The sequence below is a fragment of the Ctenopharyngodon idella genome, chromosome 20 (genome assembly GCF_019924925.1).
Source record: "Ctenopharyngodon idella isolate HZGC_01 chromosome 20, HZGC01, whole genome shotgun sequence".
NCBI lineage: Eukaryota > Metazoa > Chordata > Actinopteri > Cypriniformes > Xenocyprididae > Ctenopharyngodon > Ctenopharyngodon idella.
This window is the reverse complement of record NC_067239.1, coordinates 2,538,934-2,565,427: the sequence shown is the minus strand read 5'-3', so window position 1 is coordinate 2,565,427 and position 26,494 is coordinate 2,538,934. Positions and strand designations below refer to the sequence as shown.

Genomic DNA, 26,494 nt, shown 5'->3' with positions numbered 1-26,494 from the left:
AATTGCTGCTGCTAGTTGAAACGATGCTGCCCGCGGGCATAAACGCTTTCGATTCATGGAAATTTCGCTACTATTTTGTTTTCAAAGAAGAAAATGCAAACAACATGGTTGTACAGTGCAAACTCTGCCTTCCAGCTACGAAAACACTTCCTTTATCAATGGACTAAAAAATAATCTGTAATACCATACTGTAGCCACTAGATGTCTGTATAGCCCTTTATATATATATTTTCAGGGCTGTGTATTCCCAAGTTGTGGAAATAAGACATGATTGCTTAGTTTTAATAGGTTTTAAAAGTAACCAAAATGCTAAACATTAAAATTAAAGCAGCACAAATATGAACAGAAATGTTTGATCCGAGCTTGTTCAGTTTGTTTATGATCTGATGTCACTTTTATATTTTTAAGCTCTAAACAACAACAACGATAATAATATTGCAATAGATAATTTATTAGATTTTTAAAAGATTTTTATTGTTGAGACCCATTCAAAAGTATGGAACGTGTGACATTTAAAAACTTGCAGAAATTGAGAAGAAATAATTCAAATTAAATTTAAAAACGCAATTTATCTAGTTCTTTCTTTCTTTATATAGGCCTATGTGACCTTGAAGTAATACAAAAGTAATCAGATTACATTACTTTTATATTGTGGTACGTTACTGAATACTTTTTTTTATGAAGTAATTTGTAACTGTAACGGAATACATTTTTAAAGTAACCCTCCCAAGCCTGTATATATATATATATATATATATATATATTTGATTATGAGATTTTATGAGATACTAGCAACTGACAGTGAATTTGTTTCTGTAGTGCTGTGGAAGAAGTTTTAGAATAAAAAAGTCATTTTTGATTTTTGGTCATCAGAAGTATTTTTAAAAAGTTAATCAATCAAAAGAACAATCTAGGGGAAACAGACTTTTTTATTATAGCAGATTCGCTGCAAACTATTTGTTTTAGAACAGTATAATAAAACCAACTGGATGCTTGAGGAAATGAATCAGAACTATAACAGCTCTCATCCCTTGAGATGCTCTGATTGGCTGACACATTATTTCCTTCAGGATCTCCTTTGCGCAAAGGTTGCCTTTGCATGTCAATACTGTCTATTTACAGCAACAATATAGGCCTATACACATATTCACAAATAGCCTAGCTCTTTATACAGTTTATTTAGAGAGTACTGCAGATTCATACCCAAGACAGTCTAAATCACTACTTTAATCATAAAGTCAACTCGAACCACACATAAACGACCTAAAGTGTTCACGCTGGCACCTCAGAACCTCACAGGCGTGTTATGCTGTTGTGTCTTCATTGCAACATCCTGTCCTTTATTCACAAAACAGTCACAGACAAGTGTCTCAGCAGCTAATTCAAAACTCATTAGAAACAAGCAATTGCAGGGCGGACTCCCAAAGGGATGCAGCTTTCTAATCAACGTTCCCTATCCTGCAAAGCCCATCCAACGGGGCGGCTCATAACTAACGTTTCCACAGAGAAATTAAACCGAGGCGTCATTATGAAAGGAGATGCTCCTCTGATGATTTCATTACAACAGTACCATATGTTTCATGGTATATTATAGATATTGATAATGCTATAGCATTTCGTCTTGGTTAAGTTGTGCCATTTCTTCTCATTTTAAAGAAACAAAAGCAATAATTAACTGAACGCTCAGGCAAAATGGGTCAAACTTCATGTGGACCTACTATCTTTTTTTTTTTTTTTTTTTTTTTTTATAAAGAAGGCAGTTTTATGCAAAGAGATTTTATGTCAGTGAGTTTAAATGTAGATCAAGTCTCACTTAAAGGAATAGTTCACCTAAAAATGAATATTTTGTCATCATTTACTCACCCTTATGTTGTTCCAAACCTGTATGAGTTTCTTTTGAACACAAAAGTAGATATTTTGAAGAATGTTGGTAACCAGACATTTGATCCCATTGGACCCCATTGACTCCCATAATATTTTTTTCCTATGGAAGTCAATGGTTTGACTACCAACATTCTTTAAAATATCTTATTTTGTGTTTAACAGAAGAAAGAAACTCATACAGGTTTGGAACAACTTGACGGTAAGCGATGACAAAATTTTCATTTTCAGGTGAACTATCCCTTTAAATCTTTGGCTCCTCAGGAAATCACCTCAGATGTCTTTCAGAAGAGATTTCAAACTGTGCTCAGATTTGTCAAGATAATCTGCAATCAAAATACAAACTCAAACATCTCAGATCAAATTCTTCCAAAATCAAACTATTCGAGATATTCTAACCACATATACACTCACTGTATGTGCAAACAATGTTCTCATTAGTGCTTACTTGCAATTATTTTACGTTAATTCAAGAAGAAACAAAACAAGACAAAGTTAATATTGTCGTGAAACATAACGGAGAACTCTTGAGCAATAATAATGTCTTTTGGGATGCCGGTGTGTGTGTGTGTGTGTCCGTGTGTGTTCAGCGATTACGCATCTCGCGCGCGTCCCCGGTGGCGCAGAGCGTGTACGGAGTCATCCCGCTGCTGTAGGCGGGGGCGAGCCCCTTTGCCCGTCATATTAATGTGCTTTCCCGCTATTCTAGTCCATGAAACAGCACGCAAGTATTGGCTCTTGTGTTGTCCTTCGTTTGCAAACAGTGGACAGGAACTTAACCCGTCTGTATTGACAGCTGCTGAAGTCCTATACAATGACTCGTCGAAAGCAGGCGAAGCCCAGATCTTTGAAAGGTACGAAAGGTTTTTTTTATTATTATTTAATCACTTGCTTCCTTGTCTTGAGTGAAACCCGACCGCGGGACAAATCGAATGATTGACCCCAATTAGTTGCAGATCATTAAGCTTCAGATTAATGTTGAGCAAAGAGACTGAAATTGTTTTGGAGCAGAACTTTCATTTCACTTTCATTGCATTTTCGAGTAATCTAATTTGGGTTTGTCATCACTCTTGCACGTGATGCACATGATTCAGATATGATAATCCATGCAATATTATACACTCTAAAACAAATGCTGGGTTAAAAACAACCCAAGCTGGATTGAAAATGGACAAACCCAGCGATAGGGTTGTTTTAACCCAGCGGTTGGGTTTTATTTAACTCAACTATTGTTTAAAATTTAAATGTCTGGCTTAAAATGAACCCAAAATATGTTGGAATTTAAAAATCAGACACATAATTACTAGAGGCAACAATAATAATCAAAAGGTGATCATTTATTAATAAGCCATTCAATAAATGTTTGTTTAATTATTATTCATTAAACTTATTAATAAATGCTCATTTATTAAACATATTAATAAATGTTCATATCCAAAATATTTTTGGTTCATTTTAAGCGAGCAATACAGTAATTTTTAAACAATAGTTGAGTTAAATAAAACTACCCAGCAGGTTGGGCTAACATTTAACCCAACCGCTGGGTTAAAACAACCCAATCGCTGGGTTTGTCCATTTTCAACCCAACTTGGGTTATTTTTAACTCTTTTTTTCTTTTTTAGAGTTAACTCTTTTTTTAGAGTGTAGTATTGGGGTTCTAGGACAACAAAGTTGTCTCTTCAGCTCAGCTAGTCAAAACTGAATGTGTGTGTGTGTGTGTGTGTGTGTGTGTGTGTGTGAGAGAGAGAGAGAGAGAGAGAGAGAGAGAGAGAGAGATGGGTTTTGCCCACATCTCAGGGACTAATGTCCCAACAAGTACGGTAAAATCTGAATGAGGAAAATGGCTTAATAAACATACTAAATAATGTCTTAATGAAACTGTATAGGATTCATAAATGTTTATGTGAGAATTTAGTAGGGAACAGAAAATATTAACTTTTTTAAAAAGGATAAAAACAAAGGGATAGTCCCAAAACATGACAGAAAACGAATGTGTGTGTACATATGAGTGTTTGAGCTTCCTGAGGTTTTAAATCTATTAATTTCCTGCAGTCATCATGTGATGTGGCTCTGTTATGTCACCTTGAAATCACAGAATACAGATGCAAACATGCACACACAATGGTACTCCCCTGCTGGATAAAAAACAGATCAAAATGGTGATATTTGTTTACTCTTTGCTTTTTTCAGGCCACAGGGGCGCTATACAACCAGATGGTCCACAAGAGATTGAAAAAAAAATGCCATTTAAGTGCTTGATTTCTTTGCATTATGTTATATTTTGTTACTATGACCATGACCTTTTCTTGCAATCAATCTTTTCTCCACAGGTCAAGATGACAGGTTAAATACAAAGGAAGATGGCGTGATTTTGGGGAAGAAACGTTGCTTCTTGGAAAGGAGAAAAGAAAGGGATGAGGAGAGTGAACAACATGGGCAGGAGAGGGATGAAGGTGCTGAAGAACATGAGAGTGCAAACATACAGCAATCAGAATGCAAACCGACGTACTGCCATGGTTCAGGTACACACAAATACATTCCCACACCATCCTATACTATCCTTTAAATTATTAAACCGTGAATATTTTCTCCATCTCTCTCTGTATCACACAGGCAGATTTAAACGAAGAGAGACCTCTAGGGTTTTATATTCAGGGTTTAGTGTTTCTGCACGACCTTTGAATTATGTGTATTTGCAATTCCCTATATGCACAATAACAGAATGAATCATGCCTTTACAAATGATTTTGGATTTATGATATTGGAATTGCTAATCATGTGAACATGTTTTTTAATATGTTTTATCCTTTAAAGCAGATACATTAATCTTTTAATTCAGTGTATAATTTGGTACAATGATTCAGGTTTTGTACATGTTCTGTACTTTAAAGTAGAGGCACTGCATTTGTTCTAACTGTGAATCCGGTCCTCTCACACTGACAGCAATTTTAGTCACAGTGGGACTGCTCATTATGTGGCCACATACCGAGCAAATTACATCTAAAAAAAAGTGTGAAAAAGAGCATCCAATTCATATTTTTGGTGTTTAGTCTGCTCTTATGAGTTATATTTTAACCTGCCAGACTTCAGCAGGACAGACCTCTTGAACTAGAAGAGAGGAATTCTTATAGTTGTGGTTAAAGTGAGTCGTGTTGAGGAAGCTCATAATTTAAAGTATTTCAACTGCAGCTATCATTTATAAAAACCAAAAACAGTATTTGTCTTGCACAAATAACAGTTAGGGTATGAATTAGGGTTACAGCAAAACAAAAAACAGCAGTGTCAGTTTTCCTTGTTGGAGAAAATATCTTGTTACTGGAAAAGCTATGCTACTTTGACAAAATTTTGAGTGTCACACTAATGTAAATGTACTTAATTTAGTTAGCTACTCCCCAACATGTATGTTCTTCTGTTTTTGGCAAAAACTTTTTTTATGAAAGTTGTAAATACATTTTCCTCTCTTCTCTGTCCATAGCAAATCATAATGTTGGGGAAGATGAAATATGTTGTTTAGCATCTCTTTCCTCTGCTGACCATGAAGATAGATGCGAACTTGGATTCAAGGAAGCCACACATAGAGATCATCAGAGACTGTGCAGGAGGGCAAACACCCCTTTGCTTGGAAATAGTTCAGTACCTCTCAAAATATCCCAAACGGATATCAGCAGTGAGAGCCCCACAAAAAGCAAACAGGGCTTGAGTAATCAGTATGAACAGGGTAGTGCTATGTCCTCCCGACATCTCTCTCTTGTGGGGGAATCTGGGAAAAAACAACCTCGAAATTTTCCTTCACAAGATCAATCAAGCTTCTCAATGGCAGAATGCACTTGTGCAACCTCACACATCTCCAGTCCAGCCACTCCAAATGCTGCAGAACTGGCTCCTTGTGTAGAAAAGAGAAAGTCTCAGTTTGTCTCAAACAGTTGTTTAGGAATCTCCAAAAAGCTCAAGGTTTTCAATAATTGTGTTCATTGTCACATGGACCCTAGAGCACGTCCACAGACCCAACTCAAGGACAATGAAATCCACTCAAGCTCTGAGACTTTTCCATCCGAACTAAAGGAGCACCAGAAAGAGGCTAATGTGATGCTAGGACACTCCGTGTTGCTTGAAGCCGCAATCACAGCGGCTGTTCAGACGGTTCTTCAGTGTAGCTTCTGTCCCACATCTTTAAAGGACCTGAAAGCTCTTCAAGAGCACGTTCGCCAATCACACAACTCGGCTTTAATCGAGAGCAACGTCTTTTTCTGCTCGCAGTGCTTCCGAGGATTCCTGACAAAGGACACGCTAGATAATCATGTGCAGCAGACACACTGTAAAAACCAGAGCCTGAAACTTGATCCAGATGCGGAAGAACCAGGAGAAAGGAAGTCTTTGCAATTCTGTCCATACTGCGCCCATTTTCCTACGTTTAGCAGTAAGATAAAACTGACGCAGCATATCAAAAAGACACACAAGAACTTGATGAACCTTAAAGAGGGAAGGAGGACAATGAGTTCACCCCAGTCAATCAAGAGTCTGGCTAAAAAAACTAGCCATGGTGTATTACCCTCAACCGACTTCGTCTGTGACCACTGTGGGGCTAAATACACCAATTTGGATCTGTTTCAAACTCACTTGAGTTCCCACCTTAAGAGTATGCTTCCAAAACTCACGTGTCCAGAGTGTTTCAAGGATTTCCCAAACCAGGAATCTTTTAAGGAACACACAGTGTCTCATTTTAGCAATTCGTCTACGCTCTACATCTGTGAGAGCTGCAGTAAGTCCTTCACCAGCGTCAAAGACTTACACGGGCACCTACTTGAGATGCACACCGTTGTGTTTTACAGATGCTCCCTCTGCCAGCAGGTGTTCGACTCTAAGGTGTCTATTCAGGTTCACCTGGCCTCTGAGCACAGTAACAAGAGAACCACGTTCCACTGTACATCGTGCGAATGGGACTTCAAGCAAGAGCAAGACTTGCACCTGCATGTCAAACAGAAACATCTTGACAAACAATGCAAGATGTACTGTTGCATCTTCTGCGCAGAGTCCTTTACCACAGACATCGAGTTGCAGTGTCATATCACAACACATAGCGACAAATGCAGTCCCTGCGTCTGTACCAACACCAGATCTCCCCTCGAGGTCGAGAAACTCTGTGCCAAGAGTGCTGAAGGTAACAACGTGACCCCTCCACCTGTCTCCGAACCAGTTGCCAAGGACAGCGCTGGAATGCTGCCAGTGAATAGTGAAATAAGAGTCGGTAAGGTGGAATCGCTGTTCAGCCCCCCTACCGAAAGCAAAGGAAAGGCAAATCTGAACGATCCTATGTTTGCCTGTGAAATCTGTGGTGCTTCTTACACCATGCAGTCCTTGCTCGCCAACCACCAGCTGCGAGATCACCACATCCAGCCCGGGGAGAGTGGCACTCTCAAGCGCAAAGTGGAGGCAATCCAAGGGAGCCACAAATGCAAAGACTGTTCCAAGACCTTCTTCACTGAGATGGCACTGTGGGAGCACGTCCAGACTCATCTAGGCCCCACCAAGCACTGCCAATGCCCCATCTGTGGAGAGCGCTTCCCTTCCCTGCTAACTCTGACTGAACACAAGGTCACCCACAGCAGGAGCTTGGACACGGGCAACTGCCGCATCTGCAAGCTTCCTCTTCACAGTGAGGAGGACTTCCTGGAACACTGTCAGAGGCACCCAGACCTGCACAACTCGCTGACAGGCTTCCGCTGTGTCGTGTGCATGCAGACTGTCACCTCCACTCTTGAGCTGAAAATTCATGGAACTTTCCACATGCAGAAGGTCCAGGGTGATGATCTGATCAGCAGCTGCATGGATCCCTCCAGCCTTAATCCTGACCTTAAAATCTCCTCAAGTGTTGCTCAGCAGGAAACAGTCACTATGAATGTCAGTACTTTTGAGCATAGACTCCGAGACAGTAAGACTGGCATTTCTGTAGTCAACTGTTGTTCGGCTACGGCACTCATTCCAGAGGAGAGAAACAATAAGAACACTCTCACCCAGACCACAACAGTTTGAGCTAATCCTAAATAAAGGACATCATTTAAAAAAGGACAAGATATGTACACTCTAACAAAATGCTGGGTTAAAAAAGGTTGAAAATGCACAAACCCAGCGACTGGGTTGTTTTAACCCAGCAGTTGAATTAAACATGCTGTGTAGTTTTATTTAACTCAACTATTGTTTAAAAATTAATATGTGGCTGGCATAAAATGCACCCAAAATAGATTGGAAATTAAAAATCAGACACATAATTACTAGAGGCCACAATAATAATCAAAAGGTGAACATTTATTAATAAGCAATTTAATAAATGTTTGTTTAATTATTATTCATTTATTAAACATTAATAAATGTTAATTTCCAACCTACTTTTGGTTCATTTTAAGCAAGCAATACAGTAATTTTTAAACAATAGTTGATTTAAATAAAACTACCCAGCAGGTTGGGTCAAACATTTAACCCAACCGCTGGATCTGTCCATTTTCAACCCAACTTGTGTTCATCTCAAATTTGGGTCAAATATGGACAAACTAGGCCGTTGGGTTACCTTTTTTTTTTTTTTTTATAAAAAGTTTAACCCAACGGTTGGGTTTGTCCATATTTGACCCAAATTTGGGGTAAAACAACCCAGCATTTCTTTGAGTATACACTCTAAAAAATGGTGGGTTAAAAACAACCCAAGTTGGGTTAAATATGGACAAACCCAGCGATTGGGTTAAATGTTTGCCCAACGTGCTGGGCAGTTTTATTTAACTTAACTATTGTTTAAAAATGACTAAATTACTAAAACAACATAATTTCTGGGTTTGTCCATTTTCTACCCAACTTGGGTTGTTTTTACCCAACAAAATGCTGGGTTGTTTCAACCCAAATTTGGGTCAAATATAGACAAACCCAGCCGTTGGGTTAAGTTTTTAAATTAAATTTTTAACCCAGTGGTTGGGTTTGTCCATATTTGACCCAAATTTGGGGTGAAACAACCCAGCATTTTTTAGAGTGTACTTTTCTGATTGTTTGTGTACTGGAGTACTTGTACATTATATTATGTATTTAGGCCCTGAATGCGTGAAGACATGTTTCGGAGAGGCTGTTTTCTCACTTAAAAGCAGTTTTCTTGTTTGAGATGCTTTGCAAATGACTAATTCTCCCAAGTGCAAGGCTAATCTTCACTGGACACTTTTGAGGTTCTGAACTCAGATTTACTGCCATATTTGGATCATTTCCTCTCTCTTTGTTAAGATAAATCCTTGTGTTAAGAAATGGAACTGGATCTTTGTGGATCTAGACAGTAATGAGTTACTGATGAGTGAAACTGCAGATGCGCAGAGGGGCACAAAAGAGGATGAGATGTGGGCAGTGGGACTCGATGTTCTGAGGGAGAGAGTCATTAGCAGTGTTTAATCTAATTGAAATCTGAGCAGGCCTCTTGGTAAACTTTATGGATTAGATGTAGGGCTTTTGGACAATGACATCTGATAATCACAAAAGAGTTGTAATGTTATGTATTTTTATTTTGTATTATGTCTTTTTAGTAAAATACCTTCATCTCTGCCTTTTTTTTTTTTTTAATATAATTTTGACTCCCAATTTAAACTGTCTTGTTAGTTATATCTGTACATGATGTTCTATTGCAAAAAAAAAGTAAATTGTGTTTATGAGTCAATGTGCATGTGTGTAAGTGGTGTGTGTGTGCATTTTCAGGTCTCCACACTCTAAAAAATGCTGGGTTAAAAACAACCCAAGTTGGGTTAAAAATGGACAAACCCAGCGGTTGGGTTAAATGTTTGACCAACCTGCTGGGTAGTTTTATTTAACTCAACTATTTAAACTATTATTTAACTTGTTTAAAAATGACTGTATTGCTTGCTTAAAATGAACCCAAAGTAAGTCGGAAATTAACATTTATTTATGTTTAATAAATTAACATTATGAATATGAAGTTTAATGAATAATAAACATTTATTAAATTGCTTATTAATAAATGTCCACATTTTGATTATTACTGTTGCCTCTAGTAATTATGTCTGATTTTTAATTTCCAACCTATTTTGGGTTCATTTTAATCCAACCATATAGTCATTTTTAAACAATAGTTGGGTTACATAAAACTGCCCAGCATGTTAGGCAAACATTTAACCCAACCGCTGGGTCAAAACAACCCAACTGTCCATTTTCAACCCTACTTTAGGGTTGTTTTTAACCCAGCATTTTTGTTAGAGTGTATTGTTGATTAAAAAAAAAAGATAAGAAAAACACTATCATATTTTTGGACTAATGCAGTTTAACAATGATTTTCTTAGTCTTCAGTAGAACATTTATAAAATCATAAATTAAAACTACTGATTATGACAATAATAAAATGAAATAAGTTGTTCTGTTAGAAAAAAAATGTTTTAACATTTCTTAGCTCCTTAAATTATTATTATTATTAAAGTATTATTATTATTTTTCACTTGATACTAAACCTTGTTACCATACTTGACAATAATACATCTGGGCCATAAATTTTTACCTTTAGGGGACCAATGACTTACTTTTGGGCTTTATTAGGGGTGAAACTGAATGGCAGGATTTTACGTCCTCATTACTAAAGTGTTTGTGCATTTGTGTAACTATTTATTAGCAGTACAACCTCCCATTTCATGAACAAATGATTTCATCTTTAAAAATGTATCTAAATATATGCAATGCAGCACAAAGTGATGTTTGTGCATGTTTCTGAGATTGGAAATAAGGTAATAGAGCCATGTGAAGCTGGAAGCCACCAGGACAAACTGAGCACTACCTCATTTGGAAATACCCCTCAATCACCATGACAGCAGCTGGGATTTGACCACAGACACAGGAAGGAAAAGAGACATAATTTTGGGCACAGCTGTGCTGTAAAAAAAATGCATTTGTCAGAAACATTATATTATAATATTATTAATACACCCAGCCATATGAGTGCAGGGAGTTAAAGAATCTGTAAAAACTATAAAAAGTCTGTATCAGAAACATGACGGGGTTAATGAAGGGTCTGCTCCAGTCTCATTATTTATTATCGTAATACAAATGCTGATGATTTTTTATTTTCATGCTATGGAGACGAGTGATCATCCCAGAAAATACAAGTTTGAATGAAAACATGAACTTGGTTTTCCTTTTGTGTGTCCAGGCTTTAGGCCAAGATAAAGTCGGCTGTGAAAACATGATGCCGGGTAATGCCCAGACCATCTGTCAATGAGTGTCTCTCGAGTGGGTCGAGTGAGAGGAGAAATGGCAAAAAAAACGGTGCAGTAGAGTTTTTAAGGTTGCGGGGTTATAGAGTGTTACTGGCACAGAGACGGCTAATATTGAGTTCGAACAACTTAACATTTTTAATTCTACAAAACCTGGATTCTCCATTTAAAGATGCATTAAGTACAACACGGTGAAGTGCCAGAAGTGCAAATTTGTCTTATTCTTACAGAGATAAGAGTGAAAGTAAATCTAGAGCTGAACTGCTATCTAGAAAAAATAGAGCTGACTAAGATCCTTCATGTTCGGTCAGGCCTGCTGTCCAGGTGCACTCCCAAGAAATTTTAGGTCTGTGCCATGTCAACATCCTCCCGGGATGGAAACTGGGGTGAAAGGTTTCTCTTCCTACCGATGTCCAACATCATCACCTTGTTTTTTTTTTTTCCACATTGCGTCACCAATCATTCCTCTGTGCTCTCCCTTCTCTTCACGTCTCACATATCCAACAATCCCATATCCCCTGAGTACTTCTGCAAACAACACCAATGACGGTTTTATCCAATGATGATTTAACAGAAAGAGTAAACAAGAAGGGATGCTCCCTTGGGGATGGGATCCAGTATAAACTGCCCACTCACAAACAGGTGAAAAAAAAGTCAGTTTTTATTTACACAAAAGAAGGTATTTTGAAGACTGTAACCAAACAGCTGATGGACCCCAAAAAAATACTATGGAAGTCAACGGGGTCCATCAACTGTTCTTCTTCAAAATATCTTCTTTTGTGTTCAACAGAAGAAAGAAATTCATACAGGTTTGGGACAACTTGAGGATGAGTAAATGATGGCAGAATTTTTGGGTGCACTATCCCTTTAAATACATGACTGCAAGGTAAAAGTGGGACAGCACTCCCCCCTATTGGCTGAATATGTGACAGTACAGCATCAGTCTCACAATTAGTTTGTTTTTAAATGGATTTTAACTATGTTTAAATAGTTAAAAATGTTGTTGTTAAAAATGTACTGGCACTGTTGTACAGCCTATTTTTGATTCTATGGTGTAATTTAGCTTACACTATTATGTCACAATACATTTTAATTGGCATATTTGAATTTGATTTGCAATAAGCTCATATGAAATGTTGCAGCATTTTCAAAGAACATCTACAGGTTTAGCGGAAAGAGCGGGAACGCATTAAAATCAATGAAAAAGCCTTTTATAGGCTATAGTTTCGCATGTTCACATCATGACCAGCAGGTGGAGGTGCGAGATTATGTGTAAATACGAATGTGTGTGAACGTAGATGTCTTTAATATACATGTTTTACATACTACGTCTCGACGTTGTGAAGCTTCTGGTTAAATACGTCAGCAGTTCGACGGTTTTCCTCCCCCCGTCTCCCACTCGAGCCTCGATGGGTGAGGTCTTGTTGTCAGCACCGCCTGATATGGCTCCTGCAGTCAGCTGTTTCCCGTTATGTCCCATTATTCCCACAGACTTACCTGTTTCAGGATGTTCGTGCCAAAATACAGTTAAAGGAATAGCAGGCGTGCCATTACACTGACAGTAATTTGGCGCGTCCCTGAGTGTGCACGCATGCGCACAGTGAATAAGAAAAAGAAAAAAAGCTATTTTTTTTTTTTTAAATTAAAGGGTTAGTTCACCCAAAAATGAAAAATATCCCATAATTTACTCACCCTCAGGCCATCCTAGGCTTATATGACTGTCTTCTTTCAGTCAAACACAATCGGAGTTATATTAAAAAAAAATTCTGGCTCTTCCAAGCTTATAATAGGAGTGAATAGTAATCGAGATTTTGAAGTCCAAAAAAGCACATCCGTCAATCATAAAAGTAATCAACACGACTTCAGGAGGTTAATAAAGGACTTATGAAGCAAAGTAAGAAAAATATCCATATATATAACTTTATAAACAAGAATCACTGGTTAATAAAGGGTGTCAACTCAACCAGAGGTCCCTGGCTCAAATTTCTGATTTTGTTCATATTTTTTTTTTCTGTAGAAAGACAAACATAAATAGTGATGAAAGCCAAAATATTAAATGTCACAGATGTATGTTTACTGAGTAATCCACCATTTTGTAGAGGGGGGTCAAAATTACCATTTTTACCTGAGATTTGGAGACAAATTACAGGGGTGTAAAATGACTTTAGAAAGATGGCAGCAACATTATTTTATTTTTACACAGAGAGTGGTAGAGCTATTAGTAAAATCTGTTGACTTTAGCAATCTTTGTTTCATCATATGCCAACTATGACAGTTCAAAAATGGCAAAAGCACTTCTTGTGTGTTTTTTTGCCTCAAGCTTGCATGCCTGTAACTCAGGAAGTATTAAAGATGTCTTAATATTCTTTCAGATTCTGGTTCTTAACAAACTTTCCTTTTGGTATGTTCATTTTAAAGGCCCTCGATGGTTCAATCCCAGAGATATGGAGATCTTAATGCGGCTCTATGAGTAAATTGGTAAAATATACACATTTTCAGAGGTCAAAAACCAAATGTGGGTCACTTTGCAAACAGCTGATATTTTTTTTTATTTTAAAGAGGAATATCTAAAGAACAAATAATGTTAAAACTCATTTTTTTTTCTATAATCTCAATGGCATAGAACATACCTGTCCGAGTGCCATAAATATAATTTTTCTAAAGTCGTCATGCCTGTAACTCAAATTATTCAAGATATCTTAATATCCTCCTAAATTCTCATTCTTAATAAACTTTCCTTTTAAAATCTTAATTTTCAAAGCCCTATATAGTAAATTATGGGATAATGTTCATTTTTGGGTGAACTGCAAGGTAAAATGGTCAATTCAGACGTTGAACCCTGTATTTTAAAGAAATAAAAAAAACATTACTTATAAAAAATATATAGATATTACACTAATGACGGGCATGAAATAGTCTTATGGTAGGTGATGTATTTTGAATGAAAAGTTCACGACACTAAAATATATGGTTTTGAAAGGTGATCCCATGGGAGAGAGTGATGAATTCCCACAGACAGTTAGGTAGATCTAAGGACTGAGTGCCTGAATACAGGATGTTTCTGTAGAGCCTTCCTTTGTTAATGCATTAGTAATTCACACACTTCATGAAACATATCAAGAGGGATACTCTGAAAGAAAGAAAGAGACAAAAGGAAATGGCTTTAAAGGAAAAACTCAAACTCTGGAAATCTGTTATAGATTTGTAAAGAACTACAGTAGGCCTAGATCAATGTAATATAGGCCAAACAATGGCACTGCCATATTTACTATATGTAGTCTGCAGAATAAAGAAGTCTTTTCTGAATTTCCGTTGTTAACCATCTTCCACAGAAACAGTTTATTTCACACATTTGATGTGAATAGTTTTGTATAGTGATGAGAGATGTGTTAAGTGGTCATGCTTTCATGACGTCTAGACTAGATTACTGTAATGCATTACTAGCTGGTTGTCCTGCTTCCTCAATAAACAAGCTACAATTAGTACAAAATGCAGCTGCTAGAGTTCTTACCAGGTCAAGAAAATATGATCATATAACACCAATTTTATCATCTCTTCACTGGTTACCTATTAAGTTCCGTATCGATTATAAAGTACTGCTAATGACCTATAAGGCTCTAAGTGGTTTAGCTCCTGTGTACTTAACCGACCTTTTATCGCCCTACAATCCTTCACGCTCTTTAAGATCACAAAACTCTGGACTTCTGGTTGTACCTAGGATAGCTAAGTCCTCTAAAGGAGGGAGAGCGTTTTCACATTTGGCTCCTAAACTCTGGAATAGCCTTCCTGATAATGTTCGGGGCTCAGACTCGCTCACCCAGTTTAAATCTAGATTAAAGACGCATCTCTTTAGCCAAGCATTCACATAATCCATCTCATATCAGATCAATTGCACATGACTATCTTTGCTTAATGTTATGAACAGCAGCTATGCTAATTATTCTCCATTTGCTTTTCTGTTTTACCTCGGGACGCCCGTCCCGAGGTGACTAGAGAGTACATCAGTTTCAGTTTGGATCCAGCCTCTTAAGAAGACCTCAGATGACTAAAACTTTGGAAGAGACGGCGCCAACTCCTGCGATGACTTCAGAAGATGCAACATCTGGATCAACACGCACATTCACATTCTATAAATCCTAATTATTGTTAATATGTAATTCATTTTTCCAGGAGCTCTTTGCTTCTACCTCCAATTACATTGTTAACAGTGATTGTATGTTAATCGCCTAAATTATTACATTATTAGCTAACTGCAGTCTCCAAATTGTAATGTTGACATGCATTCTCTGTAAAGCTGCTTTGAAACGATATGTATCGTGAAAAGCGCTATACAAATAAATGTGAATTGAATTGAATTGAAACTGAGGCAGTGCGACTGCTATTTACCAGCCAGATGACCAGTGCTTCACAACAGGGGCGGGTCCTACTGGGCTTATTGTTTGCTATTGGCTGAGGACAGCTGCTGGCTACTTAATTATTCATTGAGGGAAGGGCCAATTAGGAACTTATCTTGGACACTGAGTTAATTATTCAGGAAAGACATACCAGATGACCATGTGTTTGTCTGGCTTGTAGCTTTTGCATTAAAGAATTTTGTTACACTCAAAAGTGTGAAGGATGCTGCACTTGATCAACATTTAATCGACGATGGATTTACAGCAGTAAGCATTTTCCTTTTTTTGCTGATTTATGCACGTCTGTCAGGTTTAAAAAGCACACAAATAGGTCAACACATCAGAGATAGTTCAGACCACAGAAACCAACCGTTTTCAATATTTAATGCTGAATTATCATATTACTCAATTAAATTATTTTTTATTGTGTCCTGAGAATGTCACACATATGAAACATTTGTTTTTAAGAACAGTTTTTCCAGTATAGCTAGTTTATGCTGAGTTGATATAATTATGTTACGCTCTTGTAATCTTGCTCAAGCTTACAGTTTCTTAAAAGAATAGCATTATGTGCAAAAATGGGCATCATAATTTACTGGTGACTGTATGAGAAAGGCTTGACTGCAAATGATTAAAGTCTAATTTACAAATGAGACTTGGGAAAATAGGACAAATGGGAAAATCAAGCAAAATAAGTGTTACACCTAAAAAAGCTTGAAAAATAATACAATAGATTATGTACCGAGTCCTTGAAATTGACATTCGTTAAAAAAACATGAAAACAAACAAACAAAATTCAACATAATGCAAAACACATCCATTATAAAATCCTATAAAAAACAATAATTTAAGTAATTATATACATGTACTTGACGAACAACACTGCTATCACTAAAAGGCATGCACTTTTAACGCCTACACATTTACATGTACTGTGTTACAGTAAATTATTTCAGAATGAAAACAGTGATAATGTATGTCGTTTGAAACAGTCTGTTTTGGACATTATCCTACAGACCATCCACCGACCATTTGATGCTTTACTGCACACACAAAAAAATGGCAAACACTTGCCAAAATAGCAAGCTCTAATCTGATTGGCTGGCTTGATACAACTTCTGGGATTCCATTTGCACATTTTCACCAACTCACTTGGAATCAGAAGTCATGTTTACAAGGTACTGAGCTGCTACAACGAACCAGTCACTGGATTTGTCTGTTTGTGGCATCAAATCTTTGAAAGATATTCAGAGTTTTGAGGTACATTAATTTTGAGGTAAATTAAATGTTATTCCAGATTATGTCTGCAGATGCATTGCCATTCATACCATTTGGATGTGCAGAAATTCTCAAAATTTTCTACACATTTTTTGCTAATATTTTGTTTTGTGAACATATAGTATCAGTTATTATTGTGATATCACTGATTCCAGATAAAGGCCATGTAAAAACAAAACCAAGTGTGGCGAGTCGCTGTAAATTTGAGTTAGGCCCCTTCCTGTGTATCTGCAAAACTATATTGAGCTTCTCAACAATTTGGAGAAATATGCTCAAGATGAGTCCACTGCAAGACTTTCAGAAGCTGCAGATCACATATTCTACGACGGAAGAGATTAGAAGGTGTGAAAACCCAGAGATGATCTTATCGTGAGATTCTCACCGTTTATAGCCCAACAACAGGAAACTCACTTCTGATTTTTGTGATACACCTTGTTCTCATTGGATTTACAAAACAAACAAATCTGCACCTTGACTTTTTCCCATCCCGGGTTTGTACTTCAAGGGGTGGTTGATTACGATTTCACTTTTTTAACTTTAGTTAGTGTGCAATGTTGCTGTTTGATCATAAACAACATCTGCAAAGATACGACTCTTAAAGTTCAATGCAAAGGGAGATATTTTCTTTTACAGAAATCGCTTTTCTACAACAAACGGCTGGTAGGGACTACAATGAGCTTCTTCCAGGGTTAGTGACATCACAAACCCCAGAATTTACATAAACCCCGTCCCCGAAAACTCACAACAAAGGGGGTGAGGCCATGTTGGGCTGCTTTAGCGAAGAGGAAGAGTTGTTGTAGTCAGTGTTGCCAAGTCCTCGGTTTTCCCGCGGAATTGGGCTACTTTATCACTGTTGCCACAGGTTGATTTTCATGTCCACGGGTTGATTTTCATGTCCACAGGTTGAAGCGACCCCAAATAACATATTTAGCCCCTGCAATTTTTACTGGGGGATCCCCCTTAAAACGCGATTGGGCTAGTTTTGGGCTAGTCTTGAGTAGCAATTGGGCGGATTTTTTGTGAAAACCTGGCAACCCTGGTTGTAGTAGAGTGTTGTTACCCTGCCGTCATTTTACACCGGACTGCTTCAAAAACGAGGGTCAATTCAACGCTGGATTTGCACAAAAGATTAACATGACGACACATGCTAGTCGATGAGTTGAATCAACTCCACAGCAACTACATAAATTTATCCACTAACCATTCAGAAACGTCCAGTTTCATTCTAAAAGTTGTAACTTCTTCCTGAGTCTCTCCATCAGTGTCGACTCCGGTTTGAACAATGTAAGGCTGAACACCGTTACTGACAATCCTCATTTTGGCTGCGTGAGATTCTCCAGCTTTGTTGTTGTTGAGCAACCAAAGCGTGAGCTGTTAAAGCTCCGCCCTCTTCTGGAAAGGGGGCCGGGAGCAGCAGCTCATTTGCATTTAAAAGGACACACACAAAAACGGCATGTTTTTGCTCACACCCAATTAGGGGCAAATTTGACAAGCTATAATAAATGATCTGTGGGGTATTTTGAGCTGAAACTTCACAGACACATTCTGGACACACCAGAGACTTATATTACATCTTGTAAAAGGGGCATTATAGGTCACCTTTAAGGTCCAACGTCAAGCAAAAAATATCCAATGCTTCTACAATTTCAGCATGGCATGGAACAAGTTCTCATTTCATTGCCCTTTGCTGGGACAGGGTCTGAATTGCTTTTGGAGCTGTGCATGTTGTGCTGGCTACTGTGTGTCGAGTGCTGACTTGAGTTGACTCTGTTACACAGCGACGCCATGCCTCTCCTGATCTCCTGACGGATATTGTTGCTGGAGAGCACGTAAAGAATGGGGTTGATGGCGCTGTTGAAAGTTGACAGTCCCAAAGAGATTTTGTAGGGCGTGTAGATGTGCTTTTCAAAGTGACACTGCTCCCGCAGCTGGGGGAAGTGGAAGGTGATGGCGCGCACGAGCAATATAATGTGGTACGGCGCAAAACAGATCAAAAACAGCGCCACCACCGCCACAGCCAGGTAGCGCACCTTTTCTTTCTGATGGGGCTGGAGGCCCGTGCTTGCCTGCACGTTTGCAAGTATTGCCCTGTTGGTGAAGATCAGGATTGCGAGGGGGATAAAAAAGCCTATGCAAACCCGAGCGTAGTTGAATGCCATAACCAACTCTGAGCTGTGGCTGGGCTCGAAACAGCGGCGACTCTTTTCGGCAACTTCCCCTTCACGCATGATGAAGACGGGCATGTGACTCAAGCCCACTACCATGTAGATAGAAAACGCTACAAGAGCTGCAATTCGCTTCTGGCGGAGACCGCGAGATTCTATCGCATAGACCACAGCCACATAGCGGTCGATAGACACGCAGCAGAGCAGGAAGATGCTGATGTACATGTTGTTGAAGAACACAAAGCCGGTCACTTTGCAGGCCATGGAGCTCCAGGGCCACTCGTGGTCTCTACTGACATACACCGTCCACATGGGCAGCGTGAAGAGGTACGTGAGATCGCACAGGGACAGGCTGAGCAGGTAGATGCCGAGGACGTTCTTACGACACACCTGGTGGAGGGTGAGGTAGACGGTGACCAAGTTGGCTGGCAGGCCGATGATAAAAACCACAATGTAGAGCACCATCAGAGGAATACGGTCCTCCTGATACGATATCTGACAAATCTTCACACTTTGGTTCATTGTTGGCATGACGCCCTGTGTCATGGTGGTTTCATGCATCATATCTGAGTGGAAAAAATAAAGAGAGAAGTGAGAATAAACAGAGAAAGAGAACTGTAGGAGTACTGCACATGATGTGGAAGAAAAAAAAGGCACTGCATTTATACTGTATAAAACTACAAGTATTTAACTAGTAAACTATCAGTATACCTATAAGCTCACTTGTATTATAGTTGCAGTGCAAACGAAAAACATAGTTGTAAACTACACTCTAAAAAATGCTGGGTTGTTTAAAATAAATGGGTTGTGTCTGGATTTTTTAAATTAAATTTTAACCCTAAATTTGGGTTGAAACAACCCAGCTTTTTTTAGAGTGTAGTTGTGTACTCAAAGTTACTACTGTTACACTTAAAGTATACACTAAAAAGTGGGCCAATTTAGTCCCAAGTAGTATTGAAGCAGTACACTTACAAGTATACTACACTCTAAAAAATCCACGTTGGTTTAAATATGGACAAACCCAGCAGTTGGGTTAAATGTTTGACCAACCTGCTGGGTAGTTTTATTTAACGCAACTATTGTTTAAAAAATTACTATGTGGCTGGCTTAAAATGAACCTAAAATAGGTTGGAAAATAAAAATGAGACACATAATTACTAGAGGCAACAATAATAATCAAAAAGTGAACATTTATTAATAGGTGTTTATTATTTAATTATTATTTATTAAACTCATTAATAAATGTTCATTTATTAAACATATTAATAAATGTTAATTTCCAACCTATTTGGGGTTCATTTTAAGCAAGTAATATAGTAATTTTTAAATAATAGTTGAGTTAATTCAAACTACCCAGAATGTTGGGTCAAACATTTAACCCAACCGCTGGGTTTGTCCAATTTTAACCCATCTTAGGTTATTTTTAACCCAGCATTTTTACACCCAATACATTAATATTAGTATACTTACTACATAAAGTATACTTAAAAATAGGGCTGCACAATTAATCGAATTTCTAATCGGGATTACAATTACAGGTGCCACAATTATGTTATCATTCAAAGACACAATTACAAAAAAAAAAAAAAAAAAAAAAATTAGTATAACATTAAAATACCATGCTTATTTTTTTTTTTAAGAAGACACCAGTCCAATGTACAGTTGACACTTAAGGCTTAATGCCATATAGCTTTCAGCCTGTTTATTTCATATAAAAATATGGCATGCAGTTGCTTCAAACAAAGGTATAAAACTATTCAAAACATCATTCAATGTAAATTGTGATAATCGTAATTAATAAATCGCAATTACAATTTCAAGGGAATAATCGACAATTATGATTTTTGTCATAATCGTGCAGCCTTACTTAAAAATATACTTGAACTTTACTTAATAAATTGAACTTGAAGTATACTTATTTTTTTTGTAAGGGTTAAGAATCCATTCACACACTTAAATTGTTTCCACATTGTAATCAAGTTAAATTGTTAAGTCATGGGAACAAATTATTAATATGTGTACACAATATCTTTTTATTTTTCACGCATGTCATGTGTGCGGGGCGCTGCAGTATTGAAATGAAAAAAAAAAGTTTAATAATATAATATAATAATTTAATTAAAAAGTTAAATAAAATTAAAAATAAATTGGAAAAACTGAAAAAATAATGAAAAGTTTGCAAAATAAAAATAGCAAGTTTTAAAAAAATAAATAAAGACAAAATAGGTAAATGTGTAAATATGTTAAACAAATCTAAATATGTTGAACAAAAAGTTCAAAGGCAATAAAGCCCAAAGTACACTGTATCAGTATGATTACTTTTCAAAAATCTTCAACGCTAGTTCACATCCTGTATGTTTAAACTCTAGTTCACAGAGCTTTTTATTAGATTTTTTTTTCTTTTTTTATATCAATGGAAGCCACGACTGAAACAACATAAATATGGACAAACCCAGCAGTTGGGTTAAATGTTTGACCCAACCTGTGGGTAGTTTTATTTAACGCAACTATTGTTTAAAAATGACTGTATTGCTCGCTTAAAATGAACCCAAAATAGGTTGGAAATTAACATTTATTAATATGTTTAATAAATGAACATTTATTAATAATAATTAAACAATAAACATTTATTAAATTGCTTATTAATAAATGTTCACCTTTTGATTACGTAATTACTGTTGCCACTAGTAATTACGTGTCTGATTTTGGGTTCATTTTAAGCCAGCCACAGTCATTTTTAAACAATAGTTGAGCTAAATAAAATGACATTTATGTGACATTTAACCCAATCGCTGGGTTTGTTCATTTTCAACCCAACTTGGGTTGTTTTTAACCCAGCATTTTTAGAGTGTACATTAGTGAATTGCAAATATCAAATGGGTAAAACTGTTTTTGCTCAGTGAAAAACAATCAGGTCTGAAATGAAGACAGTTTATTCTGCAATAATTCGAACCTACAATCAATATTTCTCTCTTACTTTGAATCAAAAGAACGTTTTGAGGAACCCAACATACATTGAATTGCACAACTAAGCGGTTTCGGTCTGATGTGACCATTAATGAGCAGCAGAAGGTGAAACCTTACAGTGTTTCTGCCTCATGTCTCATCCAGAGTAAAACACCCCCATTCCCCTTCATCTCCACCAAACACAATGTACCACTCCCTGCTTTTGCCCCAGCTAGACAAGACAGCCACTGAAATATTCATCACGACCCCATCATACACGGGGAGTAGAGGTGCATCAGAACGGAAACACATAGTAGAAGCAAACCACATGTATTGGTACATGATTTACTCTACATGAATCATGGCTTTAATGTTCTTGCCCTAGACATTATGTAAAGTGAGTGGTAAATGTGACCAAAATGCAACAGGCAGTTATTGAGCAAGACGTTTTAAAGTTCAAACAGTTAAACCACCCACGTAGCTTATAGGTTTATGCGAAATACACACTGACTAAGAGTCCCTCCTTTACTCGTTTCTCGCTTTTCACAATGGGGAAAAAACCTTGACCTTGCACAAGAACTCTACTGAGGAATGGGAAATTAATATTTCACTTGACCTAATGACACTGACCGGGACAGTTGAACTGGCAGTAATAATGCCATTGATGGTCAGTGTAAAGAAAAACATGGTGGAGAGAGAAGGCGGCGTACATTAAGCTCTGCATTAGCCTTCACTGTGTTCTGTGACCTCCTTATAGTCATTAAATCACTGTACGGGTGTTAAGACAGACACTGCTGTGACTTTTGGATCACATGAAACCTTTTATTCCCTCGTCTCATATCGTTAGTGTCGAGACACTGGCGATGCTCAGTCAAGCGTACGCGAAGGTTTTTAGACGCTCCAGGCAGATTTTTAGAAACGAGCTCAACCTTATTAGAGATGATGCTCTCTATGAAGATACCAGGCAATATGTGTTATCTGAAAATGTATTTTAGTTACCATTAACACACGATTCTAAATTAAGCTGACATCTCCATTAAATATTCATGATTCCTTTGTTTAATGCTGACAACAAAATCAAACCATAACAAACCTCTCAAGTTCATCTGATAGATCCAGTTTTTAAACCTAAGGGTGCCTGAAGGTTTTACAGAGAAGAAACCGACTGAAATTTAACTTTCTACACTCTAAAAAACTGGAAACTGAAACACTAATATAACGTAAAAACAATGCATTCTGGGTAATTTTATAGACTACCTATAGGCTACTTTCTCGAAAACGACAAATATTACCCAGAATGCATTGTTTTTACAGTATATTACTGTTTAAATGGAAATCGTGTTGTTTTTTTACTATGTAAATTTGTTTTGTTTTTTACAGCTATTTTTTAGAGTGTAAATAATGATCTGCTAATGATTATCTCTTGTAGTAATGCTAATGTAAATAAAACAAAGAGTAATGGAGTAAGTTTTATACGAAAATACTATTTCAGTCGTTTCACATTTAATTCAATGTTATAATCTGTTTCTTTTTGATTCTTTGTTAAATATACAAGCGATTTCTCCCTGAAATCTTAAGTAAATATTACACATTTGTTTTTCAGAGTAGTTAATGTACAAAAGTGTTTCAGGGAAAATCTAGCTTTTTTTTATACTGACGGTCTATCCATGGTTTTAACTGAAAGTTTGGGTTGAAAATCGCTGCCCTAGATAATTTAAAACACACAACCAACACATGAACACATCCTGTTTTTTTCTCAGGTATTTCTCAGTAACCTTTGTAAAAGCAAATATGACATTTTCTACAAATGTAACGTATAAAATTCCGTCTCTCTTACCTGTTATGAATGTATTCACTCTTCATCTGACAGCAGAGCTCATGACAGACCCTCAGAGCAGCGTGTGTACTGATGAAGGACGGGGCAGCGCGCGCTACACATCAACACGACAATCGACCACGTGATCATCGCACTTCTGCTTTCTTCGACAGCGGGTTCAAATAAGGCACTTTGAATAAATGAGAGAAGATTAAAAAAAAAGAAAAAAGAAAACTATGCCTCTAAACACGGTGAGAGCTGCATATCTAGGACACCTATTTTGGCATCATCGGCGCGTTTTTGTGCTTTTAAGCACGATGCTCAAAAGCAGGGGATTTTCTTTTAACACATTACCACAACAAAGCGTACTTAAATCAGTCACTTCAAAATAAAAAAGCCTGCTAGCGTCATCCTCCAGGAAATAAGTTTGATATGATCTCAAAAGATGGTTAAAAAATTCAAAATTAACTTTTACTTGACACCTCTTATTGTTTAAAAAATAATAAAATGATTTATTTTAAATGAAGCATAAGCTCCAGAGCTCGACCACAGTATATATATATGTAACGGGAATGCCCATCTGACGAACCAACTGACAAAAACTGAAAGAAGAAGCTTACAGTAAGAGTCAATGTTGTGATGTTACTCACTGGTACAACTAATGTAATCTAAAATACAGAAGATAGTTCTACCAAAAAAAAAAAAAAAAGATGTGGTCTAGATTAGATTGATATCAAAACAACATACTGTAAACATTGCGTTGGCATGAGCCTCAAAATAATATCTCGTGTAACAGTTTCCGGTGAACGAGGATGATTACTGTAACCATTTATCAGCATGATATTAGTATGAACCCACATACAGTGACCTCACCATGAGAAACTTGTAGGAGTAGTGTTTCCATTACCTGTTACAAAGCTTAACATGCTTTTTTTTTTTTTTATTATCATCAATTATAGTTTTAAGTTTGATAATTAGTTATTATTACAATTATAGAGAATATAAGTTGTGGGTTTTATCAGGCTTGGAATATGGTAGAAATATACAATGCAATTTATTCCTGTGATCAAAGCTGAATTTTCAGCATCATTACTCCAGTCTTCAGTGTCACATGATCCTTCAGAAATCATTCGAATATGATGATTTGCTGCTCAAGAAACATTTTATGATTATTAGCAATGTTGAAAACATTTCTTAATCTGCTTATTTATTTTTTATTTTTTTAAACTGTGCTACATTTTTTCAGGATTCTTTGAAATATATATAAAGTTCCACTGCAAAAACCCCTAAGTCCGTCTGACATGTTTTCTTTTAAATTAGCATTTTTTTTTTTTTTTTTTTAAATCAGACTCCTACATTTAGGTTCAGTCAGTTCACATTAATGGCCATGAAAAGATTATTAGTCAGTTATTAAAATGCCTAATTTTCAAAAATATCACTTTAGTCACTTAACAATTTTTTTTTCGCAAAAACCTCTAAGTCCACCTCTTTGGACAACAAGACCAGAAACTTCAGTTTCTGTCAGTTTTACAGGAACATTGTTGTGTTCACTTGCTACTCGTGAAATCCTGTCATTGCCGCTGTAACGATGGACAAAACATGATAAACACTTGCAGCTCGGCGATTGAAAGCGGCTCATACACACACGGTCATTCATCTTGAAATCATATGATTTGATTTGTGTCTTCTGATTGTTTCTTCTGTGGACTGAAGCCAAGTATAGTTCACTTTTTACGCGTGACGCAAATTTCGTCTTTAGAAGAGTACGTGCACAACCGCACGTACTTGTACACGCAGGTCACACATGTGCATTTAAATTTTTTTTTGCAGTAATTAGTTCATCCACAAGGTGGCAACCATGCCCTGGGGGCGTCGATTCACAAGATAGTCAAAGAAAACCTGCATAAACAGAACAGAACGGAACACATGCAAGCTACAGCGACAATGGAGGCCTACATAGATGAGAGATTGTGTGAAGAGGTTAGAAAGTCCCCTTATTTGTACAACTCTAGCATGAAAAAATACAAATATGTTTACATGGGTTGTAACTCGTGGCGAGAGATTACTCAAAACTGCATGTGTATGTGTACGAGTCAAACGAAGTATACGTTCCAAGGCTGTGCGTTCGACTGTGGCGTACACTAGCATTCGTGTAAAAAAAAACGAAGTATAACCAGGGCTTTAGAGGCTTTTCCTGACAAAGGGAAGTGGTGTTTAGCGGCATTTCTAAATGGACTGACGCTGGGATTTAGCGGATTTTAAGTGAAAGTATTTGATGAACGTATCTATGTGCGGAGAGCATTCGCTCAATATCATTATTTCATCTTTGACGGAAATGGCGTTTAGCGGCTTTTGCATCTTAATTCTTCATATATATTACTGAACCCAAACTTTTGAATGGTAGTGTAGATTTTGAATATTTAAAGTAATAAATATTTATTAAGCAAAACTACTTCATTGATTGCTATAAATGTAAGCTGTATAAAGTATATCTGCACCTAACATGTTGGTCATTCAGAACTTATGGAAATCTTCTGAAAAAGGTCAGATGACAATCTGCTGTACGATTAAAAGTCCCCAAAACAAAACAGCAGAGGAACTTTCTCATTCATACTGATATTATGCACAATTTGTGGTCATAAATTTACCTCTGTTCGCAGAAACTGTGTGGTTACCCTGTAACCTTCAAAAATCTTTTCTGCCAAAACAGTAAAAATTTCCTTTACAGTTTTTATCTTACCAGTATTCAAATCTTCAGTCACATATTTACCAGAAAGC

General features: G+C 37.0%; 2 protein-coding genes across 2 annotated transcripts; one reads left to right on the top strand and one right to left on the bottom strand.

Moving 5' to 3' along the window:
• Positions 1-855: 855 nt before the first annotated feature.
• Positions 856-15,735, top strand: znf521 (zinc finger protein 521). The gene is made up of 3 exons (XM_051874837.1): positions 856-2,735; positions 4,212-4,403; positions 5,357-15,735. Exons 1-3 carry the CDS (start codon positions 2,696-2,698, stop codon positions 7,909-7,911), a joined length of 2,787 nt encoding a protein of 928 aa, XP_051730797.1. The 5' UTR covers positions 856-2,695; the 3' UTR covers positions 7,912-15,735.
• Positions 15,736-15,880: 145 nt separating this feature from the next.
• gpr132b (G protein-coupled receptor 132b) lies at positions 15,881-26,279 on the bottom strand. The gene is made up of 2 exons (XM_051874839.1): positions 23,738-26,279; positions 15,881-19,520 (listed from the first exon to the last, which is right to left on the bottom strand). Exon 2 carries the CDS (start codon positions 19,516-19,518, stop codon positions 18,436-18,438), a length of 1,083 nt encoding a protein of 360 aa, XP_051730799.1. The 5' UTR covers positions 19,519-19,520; positions 23,738-26,279; the 3' UTR covers positions 15,881-18,435.
• Positions 26,280-26,494: the final 215 nt, after the last annotated feature.

What these genes read in the sequence shown, in the direction of transcription:
- gpr132b (XM_051874839.1), bottom strand. Translation starts at nt 19,518, where the DNA reads ATGATGCATGAAACCACCATGACACAGGGCGTCATGCCAACAATGAAC.
- znf521 (XM_051874837.1), top strand. Translation starts at nt 2,696, where the DNA reads ATGACTCGTCGAAAGCAGGCGAAGCCCAGATCTTTGAAAG. An exon ending in GAAGCCCAGATCTTTGAAAG is followed by an intron (nt 2,736 to 4,211) that starts GTACGAAAGGTT and finishes TTTTCTCCACAG; the next exon opens with GTCAAGATGACAGGTTAAAT. An exon ending in GACGTACTGCCATGGTTCAG is followed by an intron (nt 4,404 to 5,356) that starts GTACACACAAAT and finishes CTCTGTCCATAG; the next exon opens with CAAATCATAATGTTGGGGAA.